The 27,238-nt window shown below is 51.9% G+C and overlaps 2 protein-coding genes across 16 annotated transcripts in view; one reads left to right on the top strand and one right to left on the bottom strand.

Moving 5' to 3' along the window:
* Positions 1 to 12,970, bottom strand: part of FAM168A (family with sequence similarity 168 member A) — a 220,225-nt gene extending 207,255 nt beyond the window's left edge. For 3 of the 6 annotated variants that reach the window (XM_074572261.1, XM_074572264.1, XM_074572265.1), the window contains exon 1: positions 12,753 to 12,950. The gene's annotated coding sequence lies outside the window, so the exon portion shown is untranslated. Of the gene's footprint in view, positions 1 to 12,752 lie in introns of all 6 variants that reach the window. The other 3 variants (XM_074572260.1, XM_074572262.1, XM_074572263.1) reach the window with 3 other exon arrangements.
* Positions 11,797 to 25,087, top strand: PLEKHB1 (pleckstrin homology domain containing B1). 10 transcript variants are annotated; one of them, XR_012585194.1, is made up of 9 exons: positions 16,650 to 16,698; positions 16,958 to 17,122; positions 19,312 to 19,371; positions 19,860 to 20,012; positions 20,956 to 21,058; positions 22,000 to 22,039; positions 23,071 to 23,176; positions 23,510 to 23,921; positions 24,381 to 25,087. XR_012585194.1 is itself a non-coding variant. In XM_074572273.1 (8 exons), the coding sequence occupies exons 3-8, from the start codon at positions 19,335 to 19,337 to the stop codon at positions 23,644 to 23,646; spliced, it is 576 nt and encodes a 191-aa protein (XP_074428374.1). In that variant the 5' UTR covers positions 11,797 to 11,917; positions 16,958 to 17,122; positions 19,312 to 19,334; the 3' UTR covers positions 23,647 to 25,087. The 10 variants fall into 10 exon arrangements, 8 of the variants coding, with proteins under 8 accessions (XP_074428374.1, XP_074428378.1, XP_074428373.1 ...); XM_074572273.1 differs by lacking the exon at positions 16,650 to 16,698 and adding an exon at positions 11,797 to 11,917 and having other exon boundaries at positions 23,510 to 25,087; XM_074572277.1 differs by lacking the exon at positions 16,650 to 16,698 and adding an exon at positions 11,803 to 11,917 and having other exon boundaries at positions 19,309 to 19,371; positions 23,510 to 25,087.
* Positions 25,088 to 27,238: the final 2,151 nt, after the last annotated feature.

Raw genomic sequence — 27,238 nt, 5'->3', positions numbered from 1 at the left:
TGAACTAGAGGGAGATTATGGGCATGGAAAGAACCGGACGTCAGTCTCCCACGATCTAACCATGAGATCATCATTCCTGACTAGCAAAATACTGGCCACAACAAAAAAGGTTGGAGATTTGGGTTCTCCGGCAGAGATCTCCCCTAAAGTGAAAGCACAAGGATGAATCAGACTATGAATTCATCCAAAAAACCTCCACTGAAGATGATTCTGTTACATGGAATTTTGGATGAAAAGGATAAAGCCAGCAAGGGTGGCCACAAACTGGCCTAAACAGATGTGAGCAAAAAAAGCTTCCCAAGGGCTGAACACAAACACAAAGCATCGGGCTTTGTTTTGGTAGAAGGGGAAACTGTGTAAACCGCAGAGAACAGGAGAGAATACACACACTGTCGAGCCTACTGACAGAACCAGAAATGTCAGTGAAGAGCATCAGGAAAGCACGAGAAAGTCAAGGACAGCCAGAGATACACCCGCGGTGTAAGTCACAGAAAAACTCGGCGCGTCCGTGTGCGTGCGGGCGCGCATGTATTTAGTGCTGGCAGGAAAAAACGACCTTGGAATACTGAGCAAAACGGTCTCCCGCTGTTTGCTTCAGACCGTGTTCGGAAAAACCACCCTCTGCAAACACGCTCTGTGAATCAGCACGACTGCCTCCGAGAAATACCTGGCTGTCATCGATTTCCTCTTTCAACAGACGATCACAAATATTGGCTAATCGCTCCGGTCAAAAGAAGTAACCATGCACACCAGGAGCAGCAACTCGGCATCAGCTGGAGCTAAGCAGATGAGAAAAGATTTCGGAAATCCTGGAAAAGAACTGAAAAGGAAAGTCTAAGTCAAGGTTTGGCAATCTTTGTATGGTGCCGTGCCAGGCTTTTTCTTCCCCATGCTGCGGCTGGAGTGTGCCAAGAGAAACCGAGCAGGATCTGGTAGAAGCTGCCTCTGGAACAGGCAGGGATCTGCTGTCAGTGGTATCTTGCTTCTACGCAAGACAGAGGCTTTTGCCGAGCATAGAGCTCAGGAAGAGTCAGAAATTGCAAAGTGCTGCCTCTTGCAAATGAGCGCCTCAAAATGCCAATGCCATTAGGACCCCGTTCAGAGTCTGAACGCACATCCACAGGTTGTTGATCCCTGAGCTAAAGCACGCATCCAGTACCAGATGCAAGAGATGGCAAAAAAAGGTCACTGAGCTGCACAAGGCTGCAGGACTGATGAGAGTATTTGGATTTGAGTGATGGAACGATATTGCAGGGAACAGAGAGATCATGAATTGCAGAGCCAGCACCTTTCCAACTAATAAGACACCTTCCCAGATGAAACTGCTGATGCATCCAGGAAAGGAATAAGCTAAACACAAGAGAAGGACACTTAGAAGGGCAAATGAGGTTCAAAGTCAGACAAGAGCATCCGTAAAGAAAATGAATTTTCTATTGCTATATATGGATGCAAGGAGCCTGAATAACAAGCAGGAACAAATAAAATCCTGACCGCTAATAAGGAAAAAAAAAAAAAAAAAGAAATCTCATGCGATGAGTGTGTGACTGGACTTCAAAATCATTAGTTCAACGGTGTTCAGATATGAAAGGGAAGTGACGGCTGCAATGTACCCCTAAAAAGAGGGGGGGGGGAAGGCTCACCTGTTTGGTAGTTATCATTACCCCAGAAAAACTGAAAATCCAGGGCAACCTGGCAGTAACTCGGTGTGTTTTAACGGGTGAAGCCCAGGAGGAGGTTCTGGGAGGCATCAAGACAAGGGAGCACGGTTCGTGACTCCACAGGCACATAAAGGGGAGAAAAAAAAAGATGTGGGAGTGCGGAGGAGACCAGGGGGGTACAGAAACTCTCACGCAGCAAGTAATTACAGGGGATTAGTTTCCCAAAATGCTAGGTGACACTTTATAACACAAAGTAACTATTTTGGACCTCATTACAACCAATAAAGCTGTGGTAATCACTGGACTGGAAGTCTTGACAGGGAGAAGAAGAACACACCCGCATTTAAATATATCCAAGTCTAGTAATTCAATCAAGATTGCAAAATGTCTTGATTTAAATAATTGATTTTAACTCGTATGACGTTTGTACTTTTTCGTTATCATCTTAATGAAATATCAACATAATGAAAATAGGCATCACTTAAGAGGTTGATTTTTCACAAATATAACTTAGCGGAGGAAAAATTAAGGAATTTGCATATAGATGATCCACTTATATTCACTCGCAAAGTTTCAAAGTGCTTTTGGGATCAAAAAGGAAACAGCTACAGAGCGGAGTTTGGAAAAGCTTCCAAAGCAAATTAGAGATGTAACTCCCCTTGCAATCAATGGGAAGATACTAGAAAAATTATTAAGCAACCTGTATAAAAGCAACTACAGGATGAAGCAAAAAATGAAACAACACGGATGCATCAAGACCAAATTGTGTCAAACCAAAATAGCCTGGTGAAACTCAATAAAGACAAGTGCAAGCAGCGTACGCTGCGCAGGTGGAGAATAACTCGCTAGGCTGATGGACGAGAGAAAATAACCTAGAGGGTATATTGGACCACAAATGAATATAAGTCAATAACACAATGGATTTGCAAAGGGAAAAAAAAAGGCAATTCGGATTGTTTTATTAGAGCGCCACGTGGAAAATAGCATTATTTCATTTGATACGATGCTGACAAGGCCACAGAGCACTGAGTCCATGTACAGACGGAAGTAAACACATCAGAGTACAGAGGAAAGCTGCAAAAATAATAAAGAGAGTTGAAACAATATGATCCATGAGGAGAAATGAAAGGACCTTGTTCAGCCTAGAGGAAAGAAAACTGAAGGAGAACGTAACACGCTCCCATCGGTGACACCAGAGACAAGGGGACGGGTTATAGCGAAGCAAAGTGTCTTAATTTGCCAAAGAAACAAGATATGGGAAAAAACTTTTAACTAAATTGGTTAATCACCCACTACCAGCTACCCAGGGAGGCTGTGTACCTTCTAAACTGGAAGATTTTAAGGAAAAATGAGAAACGCATTTGTCAGGGATGCTCTAGAGACACTTTATCTTGCCTCACGGAGGGCAGTGCACTGGAGAGTCTCCCAAGCTCTCTACCAGCTCCGCATTTCAAGAAGAGAAGGTGCCTCAGAGGGCCAGCTTGTTGAACCCGAGAGTCCTCAAAGAGTCCTCCACCATTTCTGAGACCCCAAGGCTTGATTTTCGATATTTTGGAGAAAATTTGGAAGACGAACACTTCTAATAGGACAACATCGGAAGAGGGCAAAAAGATAACTCCAGTAACTATCCATCAGTTAGCCAGACATTGGCTCTGGACGAAATAAGGGAAAACCGAATCAGACTTGATCTAGACTTAAAAAGGACAGGAAGGAAATTAATGACAGTCAACACAACGTTACGGAAAATAAGCCTCGTGAAACAAAGCTGATTTCATTCCTAGATGAGATTCAAAAATCAGGTTGATAAAAGGTAACTGTTGCAATATGACAGGCAAACTTTTGTTGAGCATGACATCTTGATTAAAAAATTACCACTCTACTATGTCAGCAAAGCATGCTAAACAGATTTTGAGTTGGCCAACTGACAGATGACTAAAAGCAGTCATCCGTGGAAAATCGCCGCCAACAAAGTTAGCTGTAGCAGGGTTCTGCCGGGCTTGATACAGAGCCCGGTATGATTCAAGAGGTTCATTATAGATCTGAAAATTAATATAATTATGGACAGGATTTGTGAATGCTCCTCTGGAAGTCGGATGAAGATGACAGGCTGGCGATACACAGCAATTTGGACTGCAAAGGCCACTCAAAGTAGATTTCAATACAACCAAATGTAAGGTACTACTACATCTAGGAAACAAAATCTGAAAGCCAGAGACTCTGAAAGACAATCTGAGCTACTGCCAGGCCTGAAACTGCCCAACGCTTCCAGCTAAATGCTGGTTATGGAATTATGAGTTCCCTCCAAAGGGGAAAGTTATTGGGTATCAAAGGACCTTTGAATTTAGCCATGAAACGGGTTTTAGAAGCAACAGTAGGAAACTAATTCAAATTGGACCTCAGTTTTTTAATCAGGGTAATTAATTGCTGAAAATATATCAAAAGAAGTCACTGACTTTTCATAACTTGAGATCTTCAAACTAAGACTGACTGTCCTGGTAGAAGGCAAACAGTAGCCCAAAATACATAGTCGTTAGGCTCCTTTTCCAGGGAAAGGAAAAACCACATAAGGATCTGTGGTTTTGAGGAGGTCAGTCTAATTAAGCCTTAAGCTCCGGCAACTCTCTCCTAAGTCCATACAGAAAGCCACCAACACAGCACCTGAGCATATCCCAACAGCACACAAAGCAAATCAAATCCATCTCCTGGCCTCCACAGAGGGAGAAGCAGCACAGCATCTGATCCAACCTTGCTGTGCAATGTCAGCACAAAACCTCCAGGCTCTGTTTTTCCCTGGTGAAGACAGAGATAGTACATCTATACACAAGGATCTTGCAAGACTTAACCAGGGAGGTCTGCAAAGACCTTCCGAGAATCTTGGATAGAAGCAACCTTAATGGTATATACAGCTGCAGGTCGCTGTGGTAGAGGCAGCATCAGAAAGGAACGGGGTCATCTCTTGGAGCACCTTCACAGTGGTGGTGTGGAAGAGAGGGAGAGGACACGCTTCATGATGGACGTTGTGCTAAATGGCAATCCAAAAGCAACCAAGAACTCCAAGGGTTTTATGCCTTTTCTTCTGAAGTTGTTTGTAACCAAAATGAGGGCTTTGATTCACATGCCAGCAAAAACTCTACATAACACCAATCTCCTGTAAAACACTCCAACATCATTTTACAAAGCCTAAAGCAATTTAAGACATTATTTCTTGATGGTAATGCTAACAAGCACACACGTAAAATCAAACTCCAGGAATTAAGAAAGAAAAGCTGAAACTCAGATGAGAACAGACATGATACCACATTTATCTACTGAGCCCACAACATAAGTCTACTACCAAAGAAGTAGCCAACCCAAACTAAATTATCTTCTCTAGAGCTTCAATTTGTGTTATATACAGACAGTGAAAAAATTCTTATGGAACGAAATATTTTATTGAGCTTCCAAATGAGCTCAGTCCATATTCAGAAGACCCAGCTAGCTGCCCAGCTCAGCAGCCGGGATTCAGATGCTACAGTAAAGAAAGAGAAACCATTTCTCAAATTTAAGGCACGCCATTTTAAGACTTCAAAAATTCTGTTGTGAATTCAAGTCAAATCAAGAGCAAACTTGAGCTTTAACCATTTTTCTGTGCATTGGTTTCACCTCTCACTTGCACCACGATAAGAGACAAGGATGACCAACGGAAGAGCGTTGAGGTGACCCCGTTCTCATGGCCAAGTGACCACCCTCAGTCTTAATACAGCAGTGGCCACCCTAGGACAAGAGTAGGGCACATGTAGACAAGCCATATTTCCTCCTCCAAACAACCACAAGGCAAATCTTGGAAATCTCATTCCATCTGCCCATACCACACAACATTGAACCTGAAAAATATGTGGAATGCCGTAGTTTTTGCAAAAGCCATTAAATGTCTCATTAAGTTATGACATACATAGGAAACTGAAGAAAATTATTTGCAGAATAAACTACTACAGAATAAATGTTCATACAGGGACCTATTCCAAAGTAATTGTACTTCAAATGCTCACAAGCTTAATTCAAAATACTTTTCAATGGAGGCACGTCCTTAGAGCCTGCCTGTCCGTATAGACACTACGTTCATCTTGGTTAAAAAATCATCAGCAAGTGTAATGAGTGATCTCACTTTGTCCACCTAAATAGCAGGAGAAGATCAAAAAGACTTCCTTCAGTTAGGGCCAAGTATCTCTAGGAACAGATTAAGCCAAGTAGTACCCACCTAGGGACAACGGGACATTTAAGCAAGTTCTTTTCCAGCAATGACCTTCAACTCTGTCTTGTCCATAACACAAAACAAGGTGTTTCGTACGTTAAAAAAAAAAAAATGTATACATACACACAAAATGCCATTAACTCCAAAATCTTGCTTGAACAGGTTGACCCACAGAACAGGATTTATCTGTTAGGACTGCAGAAAGTCTTAGGAGTTTGTTATGGATAACCACAAAAAAACCCGTTGTCCATTAAAAAAGCAAGTTGTCATTTCCTATAAAGTCAAGGATAAAGAAAGGAAAATGGGGACAAAGCAGACCGTGCTCTAAACTTCTCACTAGTCTTCAGGATGTATTTCCAACGTCAAAATGATAAAATCCACCCGTTATCAAATTTAGAGAGTCGGGTATCGAATGCCAAAGAAAGCAAAAGCCCAAATACTGTGCTTTAATTCCTGGCAGATAAACTAAAGTGTCTGATGCCATAAAACAGCCAGATCTTTTTGATTAAGTTCAACGGCAAATTAGAAGCGAGAAAATAAACCCTGCAGAACCTGAGATGTTATGGTCTATTTTAACTTTTGCTGCAGTCTGCAATCTTTATCCATTTTATCAAAGAATTAGACATGCCTAGCAGGCACGATGGCATCTATTCTTTTCTTGCCAGTTTAGTACTTTTTCTCTCATAAGATACTCTAGGCTTGTCTTCAATAATCCGCCCAAATCTCTAACCCTTGCTAAGAGAAGGCAGGCAAAAACGTTCAACCTACAAATACACTTCAGCATTAATCTTCCTATTGAGAAAGTTATCGTATGAAAGCGATGATAAACCCCATTTTTCTGCTCTGCCTTTTCATTTTGCCACCTTCCAGTTTTCCAGGTGACTGTTTCACTCAAGGAAAGGAAGGAAAGACCGGGAAAAGTACAGCCAAATACAAACCAGCATCTCCAAGAGAGGACAGGAACACGTTTTTTCAGCTTTTACAAATCCTGTGGCGATACCCTCCTAAATGGTTTGCTGGAGAACATCAACAGGCCCACATTTTTTCCTCCCAGAAAGCACACAGTCACTTGAAATTCCTTTGCAGTGCTCAGGGATTTCAGCACATCCATAGTAAACAAAACTCAGAGGAACTTCTTAAAAATTACTCAAGTCCCACTGACACTCTGAGGAAACCCAGGCGTCTCCATCATCCTCAACAGAACGTTGTTCCCTACGCAATTCTTTGAAAAAATAAAGTATTATGCCATGAATATCATCGTCATCATCGCTTCCCTACAGGGTTCCAACAGAAAAGAGGGAAGAAGTATAAGCTTTAATTACAATAAAAGCATGATGAACTGTGTCACCTGCTTTCAGACTGAGGGACAGTGAGAAAGACATTTTAGAAAAATGCTCATATTTGAATGAAGTTATACATTAAAAAAATCTATCTGGAAATGACTCAGATTTGAGTATTCATGCTCCTGTTTGGAGCCCAGGACAAAAAAAAAAAAAAAAAAAAAAAAAGCCTTGCTTCTCAAAAGCTGCTTCATACTCAAGAGCTTCCCCAGATTTCAGACCATCTGCAAATGCTGGATATACCTTAAGAGCTGGATCTTCCCTGACTGGGATCGCAATTACGGGTCTGGGATTCTTGCTTCAGACACCCATCGCAAAGCACACCTCCCTCTCAACAAAAGAAAACCTTGAAAATTCACAACTCTTTCTGTTGCTACCCATTCAAACCAACAAGTAAATAAACATAAAAGCTCACGTCAAGATTATCCACCCAACAAAGCAAAGCTCAACATATCGGAGCCCATCAATACAAAATATATATCCTACACACGTCGCTCCAAAATCCGCAAGATAAAGCAAGTATTTACTTCCTATTGATTTTTACACGAAGGCCATTAACCACCACCCACAAAATACTTCCAAGCCCTTCCCCACCTGCTCAAAACTTCTCCCAAACTCCCTCCCACAGCCTCCATCTCTTGGTTGGGCAAAGGACCACACGTGCTCCAGCTGTACATGACCCGACCAGCCAGAGAGATGCTGTCTCCGAGAAAAATAAGGGGAACTATTATGAGCCCTCTTCCCTGGGTAGAAGGACCGATTTTATTCTCTCCCCTCTGCCCAGCAGTCAACTTTCTCAAAACTTTAAAAAAAAAAAAAAGCTAGATTGCCTTCTACATCTATGGCCCTTTGCAATCTGCATTACTGGTGGGCAGGTAGATCACATCATCCTTACTGCCTCAAGAAATCGCGTTTACATGAATTTGCATAAGTAAACACAGCACTGCCGCTGACACTTCCCTCTCACGTTTAGTGACACCAATGTTTTAAACACAAAAATAGGAACACAGGGATTCAGTTGAGCAGAAGGAACAAGAAGGTAACACAATTTAGACACCTCTGGAGAACTGCATCCGTCTGACTGGCAGGTAGTCGAGTCACGCAGAAATAATTCGTGAAAATTTATTCCCAGTTCTAAAAAGCGACAGATTAAGAGCCCACATTTTTTAATTCAAAGAGTTAAAAGACCATCAACGGGTAAAAAATGGATAGGTGGATTTTATTTATTGTCACCGAAACAGAAATCTTCATTTATTTATTGAAGAGATGTACGACAGCATACAAGAATCCAGTAACACCACAGAATCGTAGGGTTGGAAGGGACCTCTGAAGGGACCTCAGGTGGGACTAATCGATTCACATTTGAAATCAGCAAAAAAACGCTGTTTGCGTAGTTTGGAAAAACACCGTCGAATACGACGAGAACGCTTTTCTCATTCAATCATTTTGCATCTAATATTTCTGTGGACTGAACATGACGACTTACGGATTTTAAGCAGCAAAATTGAGTCTAATTGATTAGAAAGATCACGGTACATTAAGAAGCAAGACCAACATGAAGAGCTACCAACCTCTCCTTCGCAGCCAGCTCCTTCTCAGACGCCTGGATCTCACCCGCAAATAAATCAAAGACGGCGCTGTACAAAAATTACCTCCTTTGCACTTTGCAAGACTCACTCCTCCCCGAGTACCCTGGCTAATAACACGGTTCTCTAGGGGATGCTTCAAATACTTCTTTGTTGTACCGGGGCTGGGAGGAGGAGATTGGCAGGACATCGCACGTCTCTCGCCTCGTGACACCTCCGCGGTGCGGGGAGACGGGGCTCCACCATCCACAGCTGCCTGAGGAAGAGCCAGCCGAGCGCAGCACCGTCCAGCCGCACGTCAGCGAGCGCGTGGAGAGCTAATTCGGGGCCGAAATGCACAGTTAAGGACACGGCGGTTTGAGGAGAGACTTTATGAATCGCAGAGGAAACAGAAAGTACACGGAGCACTTGTGCTGCGGAAAGGGAAATTGGGGGCCTCTGCAGATACAATCAAGCCCAAAAGGCATGACTTGAAGACAAATGAAGATCATAATCCAGACTGAAGGAAAGAGTGAGCTCAGAAAGGAAGATATAAAAGTCGTATTTCCCTTTTGACAGCCTCATCAACTGCTACCAACCGCTTGAGAGCTGGAAATGAGCACAGAGTTCCTGGGTGGAAACGTGGAGGTTTCTAACTACCAGAGGATAAAGGTCTGAAACGCTCCTCTGCCACGGGCAGCAGCAGAAAAACACCTGGGTTTAAAATAAGACTGGATTATGTTTATGCCACGGCTGCTGGCTTTCGCAGCAGGTGGGACTTGGTGACCCAGGAGCTCCATCCCAGCTACGAACGTCCCGCTTCCCAGAGAAGGAGATCAGTGCCCATCTCATGGCGGTCACCTTTGAAAACTTGCGGAAAGCGGACACTAACCTGGATTAAACACACTTGCCTAAAGCGGCTGCGTTTGCACCTATGCACCCCAACCGAGGTTCACAAGCTCTTCTAGACAGATCAGATAATTAAATTTAGACTCAATTTAATTATCGCTTTAATTATGCTTTCAGCTGAGGTATTGAAGGCCTTTCGCAGAAATGTTTCTCCGAAGCATTTTCACTTGCCGGAGAAATGTTTTCAGGAGCACCAAGAGCAGTATCACCTTTCTCTCCTGGTTTTCCCCGTGATCCGGGCGGTGGGTAACTGATACAGGGGAGCACAAAAACTTGAATGCAAAGAGGGATTTTAAAAAAATCCCTAAATAGTTCACCTACTGCAATGCAGACTTGTCATGGAACCTGACCGATGAGTATCACCTAAGATCAGAAAGGACCTCTACAGCATGTTCTCCCTCAATGACCGTATCCCACAGTTATTTCTCATTAATTTTGACGCAATACGGGCGTATCGTTCAGGTTTCTCACTCCAAGCAATATTCCCATTACTGAACAAATTCAAAACACCTTCACGGCACACAGTCATTTTGCTTCCAATCCCTTTGTCCCAAAGGAGAAGGGTTATAATCTACCACTCAAAAAAACTGTGTCTTTACTAATAGCCAGGAATTTTAATCAACCAAAGAGTCTACAATAAAAAAAAAAAAACACCATACATCTGAATATCTTAAATACCCAGCAGAAGTGCATTAAAATGAAAGGCCACTATAAGCACATCATTCAGTACAGAGAAATCCCTTCTGGAAAATGTAAACATTTACTCTGGTTAAAAAAAAAAAAAAAAAAGTTAAGATGCGTAACTAGGCAAGTTGGTATTTGTAACTTCCAGAACAGAAGTTAATCAGATTTAATATATATTTCATCCAGAGGGTACATTCCTAACTGCTATCAGTCCTTTGAATGACTGCATACATCCAGCAAGAATAAATATTCAGGCCATAGTTGTTAGTTGGGTTTTTTTTTTCATGTACTCAGCCATAAGGGTCAAGAGAATCTATGAAACAGTTAAAATTCAAAATCGAAATCAGAACTAAAAAATAAAAAAATAACCATTTGGCCTCCTAGTATTAATTTCCTTTTTCTTTACATTGCTCAACATCACTCCTCAATTTGAGTTCTAATCAACAACCACTTCACAGTTAACATTTCATGAAATAATGCGGTTGATGCAATCAAGTCCAGCAAAATGTTTCCCTAAAGATGTTTCCATCATTCACATTCCTTTAAAAAAACAAAAAAAGAGAGAGAGAAGAGAAAAGAAAAGCTCTAGCTTCCTCCATCACTATTTAACAGCAAGAATAAAAACACCACTGCATCTTAAATCATATTTTGATTAAAACATAAATAGAATCACTTGGGGTTTCTTTCTGGTTAGTACAACATGCCTTTGTCCAGGAGAGGGGAAAAAAAAAACCTTGAACATGCTCATTTTTCTACATTTGACAGTATTCAGCACTAAATGAATGCCTTTTGAATGAAATTCAGTTTATGGAAATACAAGCCATAACCTGAAAGCTTATCATCACAATGTGCGGGGGGGGTTGGGGGTGGGAGAAGAGGGAAAAAAATCCCCCCAAAATCCAACACAGTACAAAACCTTTTTTTGACAATGAATATTTATTTCATTTCCATATTTCAAGGCTCCTCTGTTTTCTATAAAGGACTGAAGCTAAGCACCTTTCTGGCATTATTAACCCGCAATACAGCGATGGGCTTCATTGCCCTGAAAACCACAATGCCGATAACAAAGTATCCAAGCGATTACCAAAAAAATAAAAAAAAATTTAAAAAATCACCCCCTTCATAAAAATTAATAGAATATGCTATTTTAAATAGACAGAATAAATAACGCCGCCTTACATTTCACAACCTTGTGCTCCCTGCTTTCGGGCTACAGATGTTGCACGTTGACATCCCCCCGTCTCCCTAAACCCAGGCCATTTTTAAACCCCCCCCTGCAGAGGGAGCGGGACAGGGGGAGACGGCGGCAACTCGGCCCTTCCCATCCCATAAAGTTGCTGGCGGGCTCGTTAATATTCCCTGTATCACTCCCGCCGCCGTCGTCGTCGTCCCCACGTGCCCCTCTCGATATTGGCAGTGGGTGGGGGGGACACCGTGGAGGGCTGACGTCCCCCCATCTCTGGGGTTTGCACCCCCAAAACCCCACACCGGCATGTCCTGAGGGATGGACACGCAGAAGAAAAATCACCGGTGAGCCCCGTCTCTCCATCTCCCTCCTTCTTCTTCCACCCCCAGAGAAGGTGAAACTTGGCTTGGACCCGGCGGTGGTGGCTCCTCGGTGGGCTCTCCGTTGAGGTGAACCCCCGGACCATCGCCGTGTCCCCCCCCTCCCCCGGGAGGGGGCATCGAGCCCACTCGTTCCCCGTGGGGCTGAAGGCAAAGCCCGCCAAGAAGGCTCGAGGGGGACAACAGGTTCTGAGGGGGGACAACAGGGTTGGGGAGTGGGACAACCAGGCTCCTGGGGGGGGGACAAGCAGTTCTCAGGGGGACAACAGGCTCTAAGGGGGGACTACAGGCTCCAGTGGGGGGGGGCTATAGGGTCTGAGGGGGGAACACGACAGGCTCTGAGGGGGGGGGGCACACAACAGGCTCTGAGGGGGACACGACAAGCTCTGAGGGGTGGGGGGACACAACAGGCTCGTGGGGGGGACACAACCAGGCTCTGAGATGTGGGGGGACAAGCTCTGAGGGGGGATAACCAGGCTCTGAGGGTGGGGGACACAACAGGCTCTGAGGGGGGAGGACGACACAACAGGCTCTCGGAGGGGGACACAACAGGCGCTGGGGGGGTCTCGCCCTCCCCAGGGCGGTGGTTTCCCTCCCGTTCCCCCCGGCTGGGGCTCTCCTCCTCCCGCGCCTGACCCTCACCCTCCGGGGGCCACGCAAAGCCCCGCGCTGAGAGGATGCTCCCCCCGCCGCCACCGGCCCTGTCCCCTCCGGGGTGGGCACACAGCCACCACCGCCCCCCCTGCCGCTGTCACACACCCCCCCTCCTCAGCGCCCTCAGGGGGTTCCCCCCCCTCACCTGCGGCTGCTCGGGCGGCGGCGGCGGCGTCCCCTCAGCCGGTGCGGCGGCGGCGGCAGCGCGCTCCCCCTGCTCGCGCTGCCTGCTCCGCGGCTCCTGCTCTGCCTGCAGCCGCCAGCCGGTGGGGGAGGGGGCGGCGGTGGCGGGCGGGCGGGGGGGGAGTACCACCAGCGGGACCGTTACAGCCGCCGCCGGGACTACCACTCCCGGCTTCCCCTGCGCGCCGCCGCCGCGGCTCGGCGCTGGCCGCTCCGCGCGGGGCACGCTGGGTAATGTAGTCCCGCGGGGCGGGCGGGGAGGGAGATGGGGGCCCAGGCGCGGGCGCGGGGCAGGATGGGAGGTGTAGTGCCGGCGCGCTGCCTGCTGGGAGCTGTAGTGCGGCCCGGGGGAGCGCAAGGCATGACGGGAGCTGTAGTTCGGTGGGGCATGGTGGGAGTTGTAGTCCGCGGCGGCTGAGGGGAGGCGCGGGCCGCGGCGGGGATTCCCCCCCCACCGGGGCCTGCAAGCGGGGGCTCCGCCGGCCCCCGGGGCCTGGCCCCGGCTCCGGCAGCCGCCCGGCGACCGCGGGGCCACGGGCCTACAGCGGCCTGCAGAGAGGAGGGCAGAATGGCGGGGTCCGGCCTTGATCCCCCTGCCGCCTTCTCCTCCTCATCCTCCTGCCGCGGCCTGGCCTTGCCCCATCCCTTCTCCTCACAGCCCGAACCGGACCCTTCCCCGCCGAAACCCTTTGCCCCACGTCCGGGACGCCCTCGATATGTGGGGATGGCAGCTGCTGCCCCCTCCGCCCCAACCCCCCCACAGCCCCGGGAGGGGGAACAGGCCCTTCCCCAGGAGCGCAAACGAGCACTTTAGTTTTTCATGCAGGATCAGGCACGAAAAATTGTCCTGAAACCTTTTTGGGGGCAGCGTCAGCACCTGCCGGCGCAGGGGGCACCAAGGTGGGTGCAAACTGCGTCACCGCAGCTCAACACCCTGGTTTTAGGGCGGGAAAAGAGTATTTGGGGAAAGCGCTGGTGTCTGGGAGGTGGAGAATTGAATTCCTATGGGTCTTCACCCCAGGACTGACACCAACAGGGGTACGTCCCCTCAGTCCCTCACAACACTCATTGCTGTTTCATAGAACCACAGAATGGTTTGGGTTGGAAGGGACCTTAAAGGCCACCCAGTGCCACCCCCTGCCCTGGGCAGGGACACCTCCCACCAGCCCAGCTTGCTCCAAGCCCCGGCCAACCTGGCCTTGAACCCCTCCAGGGATGGGGCAGCCACAGCTTCTCTGGGCAACCTGGGCCAGGGGCTCACCGCCCTCACAGCCAAGAATTTCTGCCCGAGATCTCAGCTCAGTCTCCCCTCTTGCAGTGGAAACCCCTTCCCCCTCGTCCCATGGCTCCCCTCCCTCATCCAGAGTCCCTCCCCAGCTTTCCTGGAGCCCCTTGAGGGACTGGAAGGGGCTCCGAGGTCTCCATGGAGCCTTCTCTTCTCCAGGCTGAACCCCCCCAATTCTCTCAGCCCGTCCTCCCAGCAGAGGGGCTCCAGCCCTCCCAGCATCTCCGGGGCCTCCTCTGGCCCCGCTCCAACAGCTCCGTGTCTCTCCTGTGCTGAGGCCCCAGAGCTGGAGGCAGCACTGCAGGGGGGTCTCCCCCGAGCAGAGCAGAGGGGCAGAATCCCCCCCTCGCCCTGCTGCCCACGCTGCTGGGGATGCAGCCCAGGCTGTGGGGGGTTTCTGGGCTGCCAGCGCACGTTGATGGCTCATGTTGCTTTTTGTGAAGATTCATGCTGGGAATTTTGTTTCCCAAGCGATCGATGTTGAACAGAACCGTAGAACAGAATCATAGAATCGCCTAGGTTGGAAGGGACCTTTCAGATCAATACATCCCCTGGGGAATCAGTCGGGATGGGGGTGTCCAAGGGATGGTAAGAGTCGTACCCAAGCTGCTTGCTTCAATTTCTCACCCCTTGGACATGCGGGTGTTGGGGACAGTGTTGTGAAAACTGCGTCAAAAAAAACATTTCTCCTTGCATGTTTCTCCCTACGGGTGGAGGATGCCGGTGGCACCAATGCGACATGCTCAGCCCCAGCGATTCCCAGTGTCGTACTGGTAAAAGGAGCCTCCCGCTGGATTTGAGGGCTCCTTAACAGCCCATCGCGGGGTTTTATCGCCCCTGCAACCCAGGTACCGACCTGTCCCAAGGGCAGATGTGTGTTAGGAAGAGAAAGAGCAAACATTGGGGTGTCCTCATCCTGGGTTCAAGCACGGGGAGAGAGGAGGAGACAGGGGAGGCGCTGGTTTCCTACATCATGTGAGACGTGGGAAGAGTTTAAAAAAAAAAAATCCTTTGTTTCATACCCAAAACCCAAGGCTGGGACAGGGGAGATCTCCACCAGGCACCGAGCCACCGCTCTGACAGCTCCTTGCTGTAACGACACCCCCAGGTGAGACACGGACAGAGCCCAGCTGGAAGAAAAACCAACTGAAAGTTTCAAAGTTCATCTCTTTTACTGAGCAGCACCTGATTGCTACAGAAAGTGAGGGGAAATCCGTGGTTTGGCTCCCCCGCGCGAGGGGGCAAGTCTGTTTCGTCCTTTCTCCCTTCCACCTGAGCAGCTTTGCCAGCTGGAAATAACCTCCCGGCTCCTCAGGTCACCCTTTCCACCCAGCGTGCCCCAAATTTATCCCATCTAACAAAAAAACCCAACCCAGTTTGCAAAAAAATAAATAAACCGAGCCCCCCGAATCCCGCACCAGCATCATTTTCTTCTCCAGAGGGGAAGCAGAGCGATTTGGGGATGTTTTAATGGTCCCGCGTTCGGTTTGCAATCCCGGACGCCGGCCGTGTCAGCCCGTCCAGCACAAACACCGTGGGCTGCGTTGCTGTTTGCTCCCCGGGGGTTATGTTTCTGCTCTCTTTCTGTTGTTGTTGTTGTTGTTGTTGTTTCCCTCCTCTCCTTCTTGGAATAAACTTGACGTCTTATCTGCCAGCCGACCGGGGGCTGCAGCCAAGCAGAACCCATTAGCGCAGCACTATAGATTTTCAACCCCATGAAAATCTGCTGCCATTTTAAATAGAGCATCTATTTATTTCACTCGGCGGCGTGTCCTTCTGCTGTCAAGGAGACAAATTATTCCAATCCTGTGGCAAAGCTCACGATAACGCGGTGGAAAAGCTTTGAGAGCGATTTATACCCAATTGTGGCCTACGTCTGCCTACGGAGGGGCAGCACCATACCGGTGGGTAGCCCAGAGTAATTCCAAATTTCATCCCAAAACCCTTCCTAAGGGAACTTCTTCATTAATTCATCGCAGAACAAAGTATCTGGCCCGGCCCTTGATATCCAAATGTGCGTCTCTGAAATATTTAGCGCGACTGGGGATGTTTCGCAGCCGGATAACCAGCGTGGAGGGATGCGCAAGGCTGCGCGAGCGCGCCCCGGCCGATGGGGCGGTTGCAATTTAACTCCTTTGTAATCAATCTGCAGGCTGCTGGATTAATTTAATTCCTGCTGCTGTTCGCCGCAGTAGAGCCAGCGCCAGAGGGAGGGGAAAGGGCTTTACGTTGAAAAACCCGCTGGAATACATGAGGGGTTTTTTTTTTTGTAGTAAGGGCTGCCAAATGCTTAATAAACATCTTTATTATCAGCCCAGCCTTGACTATAAATAACCTGACGTGTATTTGAAGCTGCGTAACGCCAGGCAGCCGCCGGGGATTGCGCTCCCTAAGTCGTCTCGGGCCCGAGCGTTTCCAGCGCGCGAGTGGAGCCGTAGGAAACGTGCTATTTCCTTCCCCGGGGCAGCAAAAAAAGGCTTTGGGAGAAGCTCTGGGCTCTATCGTCTCGATAGAAACACATCCCTGCCCACGCACAAATCCCGCCTGCTGCCGGCAACGCCTGCACATTTGCCTGGGCATGCCCTGTGTATCTGTATGGAGAGAGAGATATATTAAAAAATACGTGTGTGTGTGTATATATATATATAGATATTCCTTGCTGGCCCTTTTTTTGTGGGAAAAGAGGAGTGGATAAGAGGGGTTGGGTGATTCTTGGCTCTTGATCTCCCTGAATAATTCAAGCTCCCCTTTTTCCCCGCTGTCCCCTGGTCCACGATTTCCAAATCTGCCTGGCAGAAGCTGGAGACCACGGACCGCTGGCCCAGGGATGCATCCCGGGCTCTCCCCCGCTCCTAAACTCTCATCTTTTTTTCTCCCAACAGGTTTGCAAAGCCGCAGATGTCTCAAATGGGGGTGAAGGGCCCCGGTAACGTGCAGCGACAACTCCAGCAGCTTTTCCAACCCTGCGGACTTCGAGCATGTGCGACTTGAACCCGTCTGTCTCCAGAGCCGACGATAGTTTTGCCCTTATCTCCAGCAGGAGCCAGGTCAGACCTTGATTTTTAAGTCACCCCACTCAGCAATTTAATTCAGACGAGCACTCAGGTGCTTAAAATTTGGGTCGTTCCCGATTTATGCTCCTGCCGGTGATGTGCCCCCGCTGCTCGCTCCGTTGTGCTATTAAACACCTCCTCAGACCCATTCCCAGCACCAGAGGAGGGTCCTGCATCCCTGAAGCATCTCATCTCCCCATGCCCAGCTCCAGACCCATCTCTGTGGGGCAGGAAACCCCCTGGGCATCCCCTCGCTGCTTTGGTGTTCCTGTTTGGGCCAAGCCCTCCCAAGGGCACCAGCGTGTGGGTTATTTACAGCCCCCTTGTCCCACGGGACCCCCTCGATTGCCCAGCTTTTCCCGACTGTGCGGCTGCTCCGTCTCCGGAGGAAAAGGGGGGCTTTGGGGAGAAAGCGGAGGTGGTGGATCTCCTCGGTGGGTCACAGCTAGATGAACCACGGGCATCACCGGTGGCACCAGCCCAGCAGCATCCCGGCCACGCCAGCACCGGGCATCTGCTTTTGGGGGATAAATCGCTAAAAAGGGGCATTTTCCCTCCGGCCGGTACCTTTGGGATGTTTCTACCCAGCCGAGCCCGCCGCCCCGCTCCTGCCCGCCCCCGCCGGTACCGGACTACAGCTCCCGGCGCTCCGTGCGGGCGGGCAGCGGCGGGCAGGGCCGGGCAGCGGGAGCGGGAGCGGAGCGGAGCGCAGCGCTGCCCGCAGCGGGGACCCGCCGCGCCGCCTCCGCCCGGTGAGGGATGCGCGGGGGGCTCCGGGGGGCTCCGGGATGGCGGGAGAACGGGAGGAGGGACCGGAGCGGGGGGGGGGGGGACACACGACTATCGGGGGATGGGGAGTACTGGGATGGGGAGTACCAGGTGTGGGGGTACCGGGATGTGGGTACCAGAGGGACGGGAGTACCGGGATGGGGGTACCAGGTGATGTGGGTACCGGGATGTGCATACCAGAGGGATGGGAGTACCGGGATGGGGATATCAGAGAGGTGGGGGTACCAGGTGTGGGGGTACCAGGGATGTGGGTACCAGAGGGATGGGAGCACTGGGATGGGGATACCAGAGAGGTGGGGGTACCAGGGATGTGGGTACCAGAGGGAGGGGGGTACCTAGGGGGTGCCAGTACGGAGGGTTGTGGGTACCAGAGGGATGCAGAAGGGGGATGCAGTACAGGGTACAGGGGGGAAAAACGATGCCAGGGATGCAGGTACAGGAGGATGAGGGCACCAGCTGTGGGTACCGGGGGCTGCAAATAGAGGGGGATGAGGGCACCACGGGGGTGTGAGTACTGCGGAATGGGGGTACGAGGGGGTGTGAGTACAGGAGGGTGAGGGTCCCAGGGGATGTAGGTACCCAGGGGCTGTGATTTCTGGGGGACGTGGGTCCCAGGGGGATGTGGGTGCCAGGGGGACACAAGCAGTGGATGAGCGTACCAGGGCTGCTGTCCCCAGGGGAACATGGACACCCGGGATTCGGACACGGGGCAACGCAGTTACCAAGCGCAGCGGTTACTGGGCGGGGGTCTGTGCCTCAGTGCTCCCCCAGACCAGGAGGGGACCCAGCCAGGCGGTCCTGGAGGCCGTCCTGGCGTGCTGAGCCCCCATCATCGGGGCACCGGAGTCCCTGGTTGACGGGTGGAGGCGGGGGGCCGTGGCCAGGTAACCGTTCCGGCCTGTCCCTGGGGTGTTGGCTCTGCTCGGGGACCCCAGGGAGCGATGACTTCATGGCCTTATTAAGGACTAATTTCCATCCAGGGAGGGAAAACAAACAAGTGTGGCTGTCGTTTGCCGTGGAAAGTTACTGGGGCCATGGGGAGTTGCTGCCTGTTTTCATACACGGCCCGGATTTCTCCACTTACCTCCACGGGATGATAATCCCCTAAATCCCAATGAGATTAAAGGCAGAAAGAAAGGTGGCTGGAGTTCCTCCTCCCTCCCTGCCTTCGCCATGTTCCCCAGATGACGAAAGCCCACGTCTGTCTAACCCCGATTAACCCGTGCGCTCGGCTCATCCCATCGCTCCCCCCCTGCCCAAAAAAAAAAGGGGCAACGAGGGTGAATCCCCATCCCGCTTCGCTCCTGGAGCCGCAGGGAGGTGAGAACTGGGGAAAAAACGTAGGCAAGGCGGGAGCTGCTATTTTAACCCTGTTATTTTTCCTGTGCCAGCAGGTCCGGAAAACCTTTCCGCAGCCATGGCGCTGGTGAAGAGCGGTTGGCTTTGGCGGCAGAGTAAGTGCGACCTTTCAGCTTTCCAGGTTGGGAGCCCCCTCCAAAGAAACCCCAGAGGGGTTTTGGCTACAGGGTGTTGGGATGAGGCACCGGGGGAGAGGGGCCCTGACCCGGGCGGTTAATCCATGGCAGCGAGGAAATCGCGGCTCAGCCGCTCACGGATTTACATAAGAGGAGAGAAGGGCCTTCTGCCACCAAAACAGACACGCGGCTCCATGTCCGGGGCTGGATCCGGTCCCGCAGGCACGGCAGGGCAGCACCAAGATGCCCTGATGGCTTTTTTGGCAGCTCTTTTTAATTTAAAGCCACCTGGCCGTGCTGCCCCGGATGCTCCTGCCGGGCACGGGTGCCCTGTGGGATGCAGCGGCTCTTGCAGGGGGTGCTGGGATCCGGCTGCAAATATGGGGGACGGGACTGGGTCTCGGGAGCGCGTTGGCCGTATCCCGCCGGGCTCACTGCCGTCCTTCACCTCCTCCCCATCCCGTCAGGCTCCATCCTGCGCCGCTGGAAGAGAAACTGGTTCGTCCTCTACCTGGACGGCAGCTTGGTTTACTACCACGACGAGACGCAGCGTGACATGGATGGCCGGATCCACATCAAATACAGCTGCCGGGATGTGAGGACCGGCCGCGAGTGCAGAGGTGAACAAAGCCCCGCGTCCCCAACCCCATCCCGTGCAGGGCTCTCCATGTAGCTGTAACCCTTTTAAACGATGCTCTTCTTGTGAGCATCTAGAACACCCCAAAAATAATCCAGGCTGCCTAATTCACGCCTTTCTCACTGCCAGCCAGCGCCGGGCTGTCCCCCACCAGATGCACGTCGCATCTTCTCTTCCCTTGCTTTTCCCTGGGGAAGGAAGGAGAAACTCTCCTTCTGGTTTGTGCTTGTTCAAAACACGATCCCACGTCCCTGACTCATCCCTTGCTGTCTCGCACAAACAAGGAGAACAAAAAGCAGCAGCTCGGCTCGGCCCCGGCAGCCCACGGCCGCCGCACAAAGCGCCATTCTTGGGTTGCGAGCGGCGGCGGCAAAGCCGGGATGCCACGGTGGGAGCACGAACCCAAAGGTTTATCCTCACCGGAGGGTCCCGCCAAGCTTTGAGAAGGGAAGAAGATGCACAATCCTCGTGGATTTAAGATTTTGTTCTTGCTCGAGCTCGTGATCCAACTCCAGCGTTTCTACAAAACTTGGGTGCTCGCTGGAATCTGGCAAATTCAAAGCACAAACACAGCTCGGCCTTTCAGATTTTTGGCAATTTTCTGCCTGTCCACTTTCTTTCTGCCGCGGGGGTGGAAGTTTCTGCTCGCCAGCTCTTCGCTCGGGTTGGCTTTTAACCTTTGAGAGCCTGAGGCTAACTTGTAAGCGGAGACGGAGCCGAAATTAAACCTGAACGAGGGGCACGGTGTCCCAGCAGGTTTTTAATGCTTGCATCCCTTAGCGGCACACGGGGAGGCTGCTCGTGCCAGGGGTAACAGGGGTAATTTGGAGCACAACCCTCTCCCGGGAGGGTCCGTGGGCAGATTGGGGGGGGGGGTCTCTGGGGGGTTTTTCGCTGACGCTGAATCCTGCCCCTTCCGCTTCCAGACGTGCAGCCACCCGAGGGAAAGAGCCGCGACTGCCTGCTGACCGTCGTGCTGCGGGACGGCTCCAAGACAACGCTGTGCGCCGAGAGCGAGGATGACGCCGTGTAAGCCAAAATCCCACCACGGTGGCACCGAAATCCCCTTGTTGGCTTTTTCATCCGAATTATCCGAGCCTGGAGGGAGCCTGGGCTGCGCGAGAGCCCCATCCCGCTCCCAGCACGTCCCACCCACGGCTAAAACCCCACACAACCCCTGTTTTCTCAAACACCTGCTTGCGCTCGCAGGGCGATAGGCGCAGGCGGAGATTTGGGTTTCCTGGTGAATAATTCAGAGCCAAAAGCAGCTATTTTTAAGGAGCCGGTGTCCTGCAGGGGGAGGGGTTTCCCTCCCGGATGAGAAATCACCTCCTGGCCTGCCCGAGGATCACTGGGGAAGGGTTTTCATCGGTATTTGGCGATAAATAATGTGAAAATGAAATTCTTGTTGGCTTAAGGCCATACCCGGCAGGAGGCAACACCCACTTTTCGCACTGTTCCCCTTCCATTTATTTCAAAAATAAATTTCTTGATTTTTTACAAGAAAATTAAAATACTTCTAAAAAATAATTAATTTTTATAAAAAATGAAAAGTGGGAAACCTTCAGCTGCGCTTAAGATGGAGGGAGATGTTCAGCCGTGGCCAAGCTGAGCTCGATCAATTGAGCTTGACCCCAGCTGATTGGAAATTCATCCGTTACCTGCTTTTTCCCCCAATTTAGATGTCATTTTCCTGCCTGCCCTTGTTTTAGCCAGGGCTGTTCCCAGGGATAGCGTTTAGCTCCGTGCCCATCCCCATGGTGTCGGGTACTTCCCAGCACATTCCCATCCCCACCTATTAGCCCAGCGCTGGCTAATAGGGAATTAAAGATCAGCGCCGGCCCCGCGGCCACATCCAGGTCACTGGGGGAAGGAAGGGGGACACGTGTGCCCAGGTGGCCCCACAGGGACAATTCCTGTCCCCCCCCTCCAGCACACCCCAAAACCGTGTCCCTCTGTTTTGTTTGCAGCGCTTGGAAGATGGCCGTGCTGGAGGCTAAATCCACCCCGGTGAGGCTCCATCCCCCAAAACAGGGACACCGTCCCGGCACGGGCTTCGGGCAGGCGTGGGTGGAGGTTACACCAACCTGAGTGCCCCCTCCCGGGGCTGATGCTGAGCTCGGGGTGGCCCCCCAAGAGCCAGCGCCCATCAGGGAAGCCCGGGGCACAGGGAGTAAAGCTCCTGGAGGCAGATGGGGAAGAAGGTTGGGGAGAAGTGGCAGTGAGAGAGCAGTCTGCTGGTGATGCCACCGACGGAAGACAACAGAGCCGAGGGTGACCCTGTTCAGTGGGCTGGGGTGACGGGGACAGAGCTAAGGTGACGGGGGCAGAAGTTAAGGTTGATGAGAACATAGAATCACAGAATCGTGTAGGTTGGGAGGGACCTTTCAGATCATTGAGTCCAACCATCAACCCAACACTGACAAAGCCACCACTCCCCCATGTCCCTCAGCACCACGTCTGCCCGGCTTTTAAATCCCTCCAGGGATGGTGACTCCACCACTGCCCTGGGCAGCCTCTTCCAATGCTTGACAACCCTTTCGGTGAATAATTTTTCCTAATATCCATCCTAAACCTCCCCTGGGGCAACTTGAGGCCGTTTCCTCTTGTCCTATCACTTAGTGCAGTGGGGCAGAGTTAAGGTGACAGGGGACACAGGGTGATGGGGGACACAGTTAAGGGGAATGTGGGCAGAGTTAAGGTGATGGGGCCACAGTTATGGTGACGGGGACAGAATTTGAGGTGATGGGGACGTGGTTAAGGTAACAGGGGCCAAAACTAAGGTGAGAGGGGACACAGCTAAGGTGACCTGAGCACAGGTAGGTGATTGAGGTGCTTGAGCCAAGGCTGCCCCAGGCATTTCGGACACTGCCCCCGCTGTCAGCAGCACGGGGGAACCCAAGTGATTCAGACGCTGTCGCACGCCGGGGAAATTGAGGCACAGCACCAGCACGGCCACACTGGCTGGGCTGTGGCTCCACCGGGCCCTGTGTGGCCCCAGTCTGGGCATCAGCCTCACACCGCGCTCCCACCGCTCCCAGGTGCACGTCTACGACCCCTATGATGATGACTACTACCAGACGGTGCCCCTCGACTCCCACCAGACCGCTTACATCAGCTCCGGACACTACGGCCACCAGTACGGAGGTGGGTGGCCTCATCCAGTGGCACAGGGAGGGTGGCCGGATCCTGATTCACCCCATCCCTCCCCAGTGTTCGTTTGATGCTTCACCTCATTACCAGCCGGGGGGTGTTTAATTTGTCTGCGGAGTGTGCATCAGGGGGTGGGGAGGAGATGCTGGAAGGAGCTGTGGCTACACAGGGGACACGGGTGACAGCCAAAAATGGGGGTTCCCTCCATCCCAAGACCACTGGCGCCCCTTGGGGGAAGCAGTGCCCCTCTGTTGGCATCAGCGTGGTGCCAGGAGGACAGTGTCTCCCCATCACCCTCCCCAGCTCACCCCCCTTTTTGCCTTACAGCTCCTGGGGTGACCCATGTCATCGTGCGCGAGGATCCCTACCGGGTCTCCGGGGACCAGATGGCCTTGGGGCTGCTGGCGGGAGCCGCCACCGGTGCTGCCCTGGGCTCCTTCATGTGGATGCCGTGCTGGTTTTAGCAGCCCCGCACTCTCCTTCTGCCCAAAACCGGGCCACCAGCCCCCCTGACACGGCTCCTTTTGCCTCCCCAGCCCGGTTTAACTCACCCCTGGCTTGGTACCCGCCATGAGCCACCCTCGGCCTCCCGAAACCAGCCTGCTTGCCACCCTGCACCCTGGGGACAGACATCCAGCCCCGAACCCATCCCATATCCTCCTGTCAGCTCCGTCTTTTGCATTAAATAACCCTCATGTGCTTCAGAGACCCCCCAAAAACCTACCCTAAAACCCCCACAGTGTCTGATTCCCGTCCACAAAGGGTCTGAGGAGCTGCCGGGGCCATTGGCAGAGGGGAGGGCGCAGCGTCCCAGCCCCAAAACCTGGCTCAATTCCCCACCCCAAAATCTCTGCAGGAAACTGGCTGCAGAAATACCTGGTTTTTTGGACCGAGGGGGAGAGCAGGTGCTGCTCCAAACAGCTCTTTTGGGGAGATGGCTGGGGTTTTTTTGCAGCCCCAGCTTTAAAGCCCAGAGCAGAGCTGCTTTGTAGGGGCTTTTTTTTTGGGGGGGGGAGGGCGGGTTCCAGCACAGGAGCAAGCGCTGACGCAAGAGGCAACCCCAGGGATGCTCAAGAGACAGGTTAGATTAAAAAATGAGGAGGATGAAAACCTTTGCAGGATTTCCACCCCCTTCCAGCCTCGCACCGGGTCCCCTGGGCCTGGCCAAGCTGGAGAAAGGGTGTGAACCCCCCCCCAGGAATTGAGGCAAAACCCCTGGAAATTGGGACTAGACCCTGGGAATTGGGCTGGGAATATCACAGCTTCCCCAAGCCGAGCAGCAGTCACTGCAGGAGGGACACGCAGCATCTTTGAGTTTCACCTTGGTTTTTGGGAGGGGGAGAAATCACTTGGGGACAAGGGCAGCTCTCCCTGGGGACCAGGGACCCTTTCTGGCAACCCAACTGTGGTCTTTGAAGCAGGGATTTGGGATTGAGGGGCAGACACAGTCCCTCTGGGTGGCCCTGAGGCCAGGGGACAAGTGGCAGCTGATGTTTTTGTGCGGCGTTGGGCAGCACCAGGCAGACGTTGAGGGAAAGTGCAGAGGCGCAGCTGCCGAGCATCGCCCTTAGAGGCACCATTTTATCCTGGAGACACCATCAATACTGAACAAATTCAAGAATTACAAAGAAAAACCACAGATAAATAACAAAAAACGCCAGTGACACCAGCGCCCCGGCTCGCTCTTGCCATTAAAGCTCCGGATCAGTTTGTCCCTGTGCCTGACAGGGACTCGGAATGTCCCAAAACACCATCCTCATCCTCCCCCGGCCTCCCTCGCCTCCACTGCTGCTGCAAACCCGCTTCCGTCAACTGCATCGATTTTTGGAGAGAAAAAAAGGAGAAAAAAAAAAAAAAAAAAAAAAGCAGCTATCCACAGTCTAATAAAGGCAGCGAAAAACGAGAGCCAGCCTGCGGGTGAGTGAGGATGAGGAGGGGGCTGCCCATCCTCACCGGTCTCCAGGGGGTGGGAAGGTTTGGGTCCCACTCAAGAGCTGCGCATGGGTGTCACCAGCTCCCCCATCTCCTCCTGCATCCCCTTTTCCTCCCTCCCTTTTCAAGCGAGAGCTCCGAGGGCAGCTCCAGGGGAGGGACAGGCCACTAGAAAGCTCAAGAACACCCTTGCAAAAAAACCCCCACTTCTTGCAAAAAAAAGGGACCTGAGCGGAACGCGCAGCACCCAGACGCCGTCCCCGGCACCGCAGGGTCTTGGGGTCCCGCTCGCAGCTTCCGAACGCAGCACGATGGCCGCGAAGAGACACAGAAGGGAAAAAGCTGCCTGAGAAATCCCGCTCGGTGCTACTGGACCACAACCATGGTTGTTGGCAGAGCGGCTCCTGCCTTTCCATCCCAAATTCAGAGCTTGTGGGACACGCCGTCTCCATTCAGGAAGGGACTGGTGCAGCGAAGGGCTCTGCCAACCCTGTTGTAAACCTCAAGATGGCTTAAAAGCATCACTGAATCTATTCAATTTGCAAAGCAGAGAGAAGCTGAGGTTTGCCTGCCCCCTGCTTTCAGAAAAAAAATCGCATTTTCTAAGCCAGGGGTTCATCAGGGTTTCCATCGCTGCACGGATCCCCGCACGCAATCCCCAGCTTTGACGGGGTGAGAGGAGAAGGATCTGGCCCCGTACGTCCCTCTGCGCCCTCGTCCCATCTGCCTTCTCCTACTTCCCGGCCCAGGTCCCGCATCCGGCACGCTCACCTCCACACCTCCCCACATTCTCTTCTGCCACTGATCCTTGGAGCCCCATGGTTATTCCTGCTGCAATGGGGTGGGGGGGACAGAGAAATGACACAACAAACCCACGACTGCTTTTCGGACGCACAGTAAATGGGAAACAGAGGCCAAACAGCGCTTGGCCCTGCTCCCTCCTGGATCCGCGCTTGGTCCTGTCTAACGCCTGGGGCTGCTGTCCCACTTTCTGACCTATTTTCCATCGTCACCTCCACCTCAACCTGTCCCTGCAGGCCCAAAAGACCCTTTCCAGGGTGTCCCCAAAGGTAGGGCTTTGAGAGCGCCAGCTCTTGTCTCTGCGTGGCTGGGAAGGTGGGGGGGGAGCTGGGAACAAAGCTGGGGAGCAGTACCTGCTGCAGGGCAGAGGGATGGGGCGTCCCCACGGCCAACCAGGGAGGGCATCCACCTCCTGTCCCCACCACGAAGTCCTGGGTACCAGCACCGAGTCCAGTTCAGCTCCGGGGCCACGCACAGCTCCAGCTGCCGCTGTCGCCAATTAGCACCAATTAGTGCCATCCCATCTGCTGGGAAGCACAGCAAGCGGAGCAGTGTGTCCGGCTGCTAACGAAGCACTGGTAACGAAGCAGCCTGGGATACAGAGCCCCCAGGGTCGAGCCCAGCTCTGGTGGACTAAAACACTCAAGCGTGCACAGCGTAACCTGTGGGTGCAAATGGTTCAGGCTGGGCAGGGAGGTGGCAGTTGTAGGAACACGCCAAGCAGGGGGACATCCCCTAAACCCTCTTTTTTCGGGGACTTCAGCAATGCCAGGAGCTGGCAGCTCCGGGAAAAGCTGGAGGTTTTCCTGGGCAAGCCCATGTCCAGGAGCCACTGGCAGGCATTTACCATACAGGATGCAAAACCCATCTTATGCCTGGAGATGGAAACATCTGGAAATGCTTCACCCAGAGCAGCACAACCCGGAAATCAGCACGCATTTCCACGCCGACTCCAGCTGCTGACCTGCCAAAGCTCCTTTTCCCCAGCTCAGACCCCCACAGTCCCCATCCCTGCGGTACCTGAACATCCCGGGGTCGATCCTGCATCTCTCCTACTGAGCAGGGCTGTGCCAGTCTCCCGAAGACCCGGGGACACCGAGTGATCCAGGCAAGGCCACCAAGAAGGGCAGTAACGGACCAGCACGTGCCTCCAGCAGCGATTCCTGGAGTCTTCACACTGTTGGTGGAAGCAGCTGATGGCAGCCAGACCCTTTGCTAGGAAACTAAATGAAGGAGCCATTAAATATGTTAAAAATAGACGTGGAAGCACGAGAAATCTGGAAGAACAGAAACCATCATCCACAGAACCACCTGGCTTGGTGT

This window comes from Larus michahellis, chromosome 1 (genome assembly GCF_964199755.1).
Source record: "Larus michahellis chromosome 1, bLarMic1.1, whole genome shotgun sequence".
In the NCBI taxonomy this organism is placed as follows: domain Eukaryota; kingdom Metazoa; phylum Chordata; class Aves; order Charadriiformes; family Laridae; genus Larus; species Larus michahellis.
Note: the sequence above shows the minus strand (reverse complement) of the source record. Positions and strands in the feature narration are given on the sequence as shown.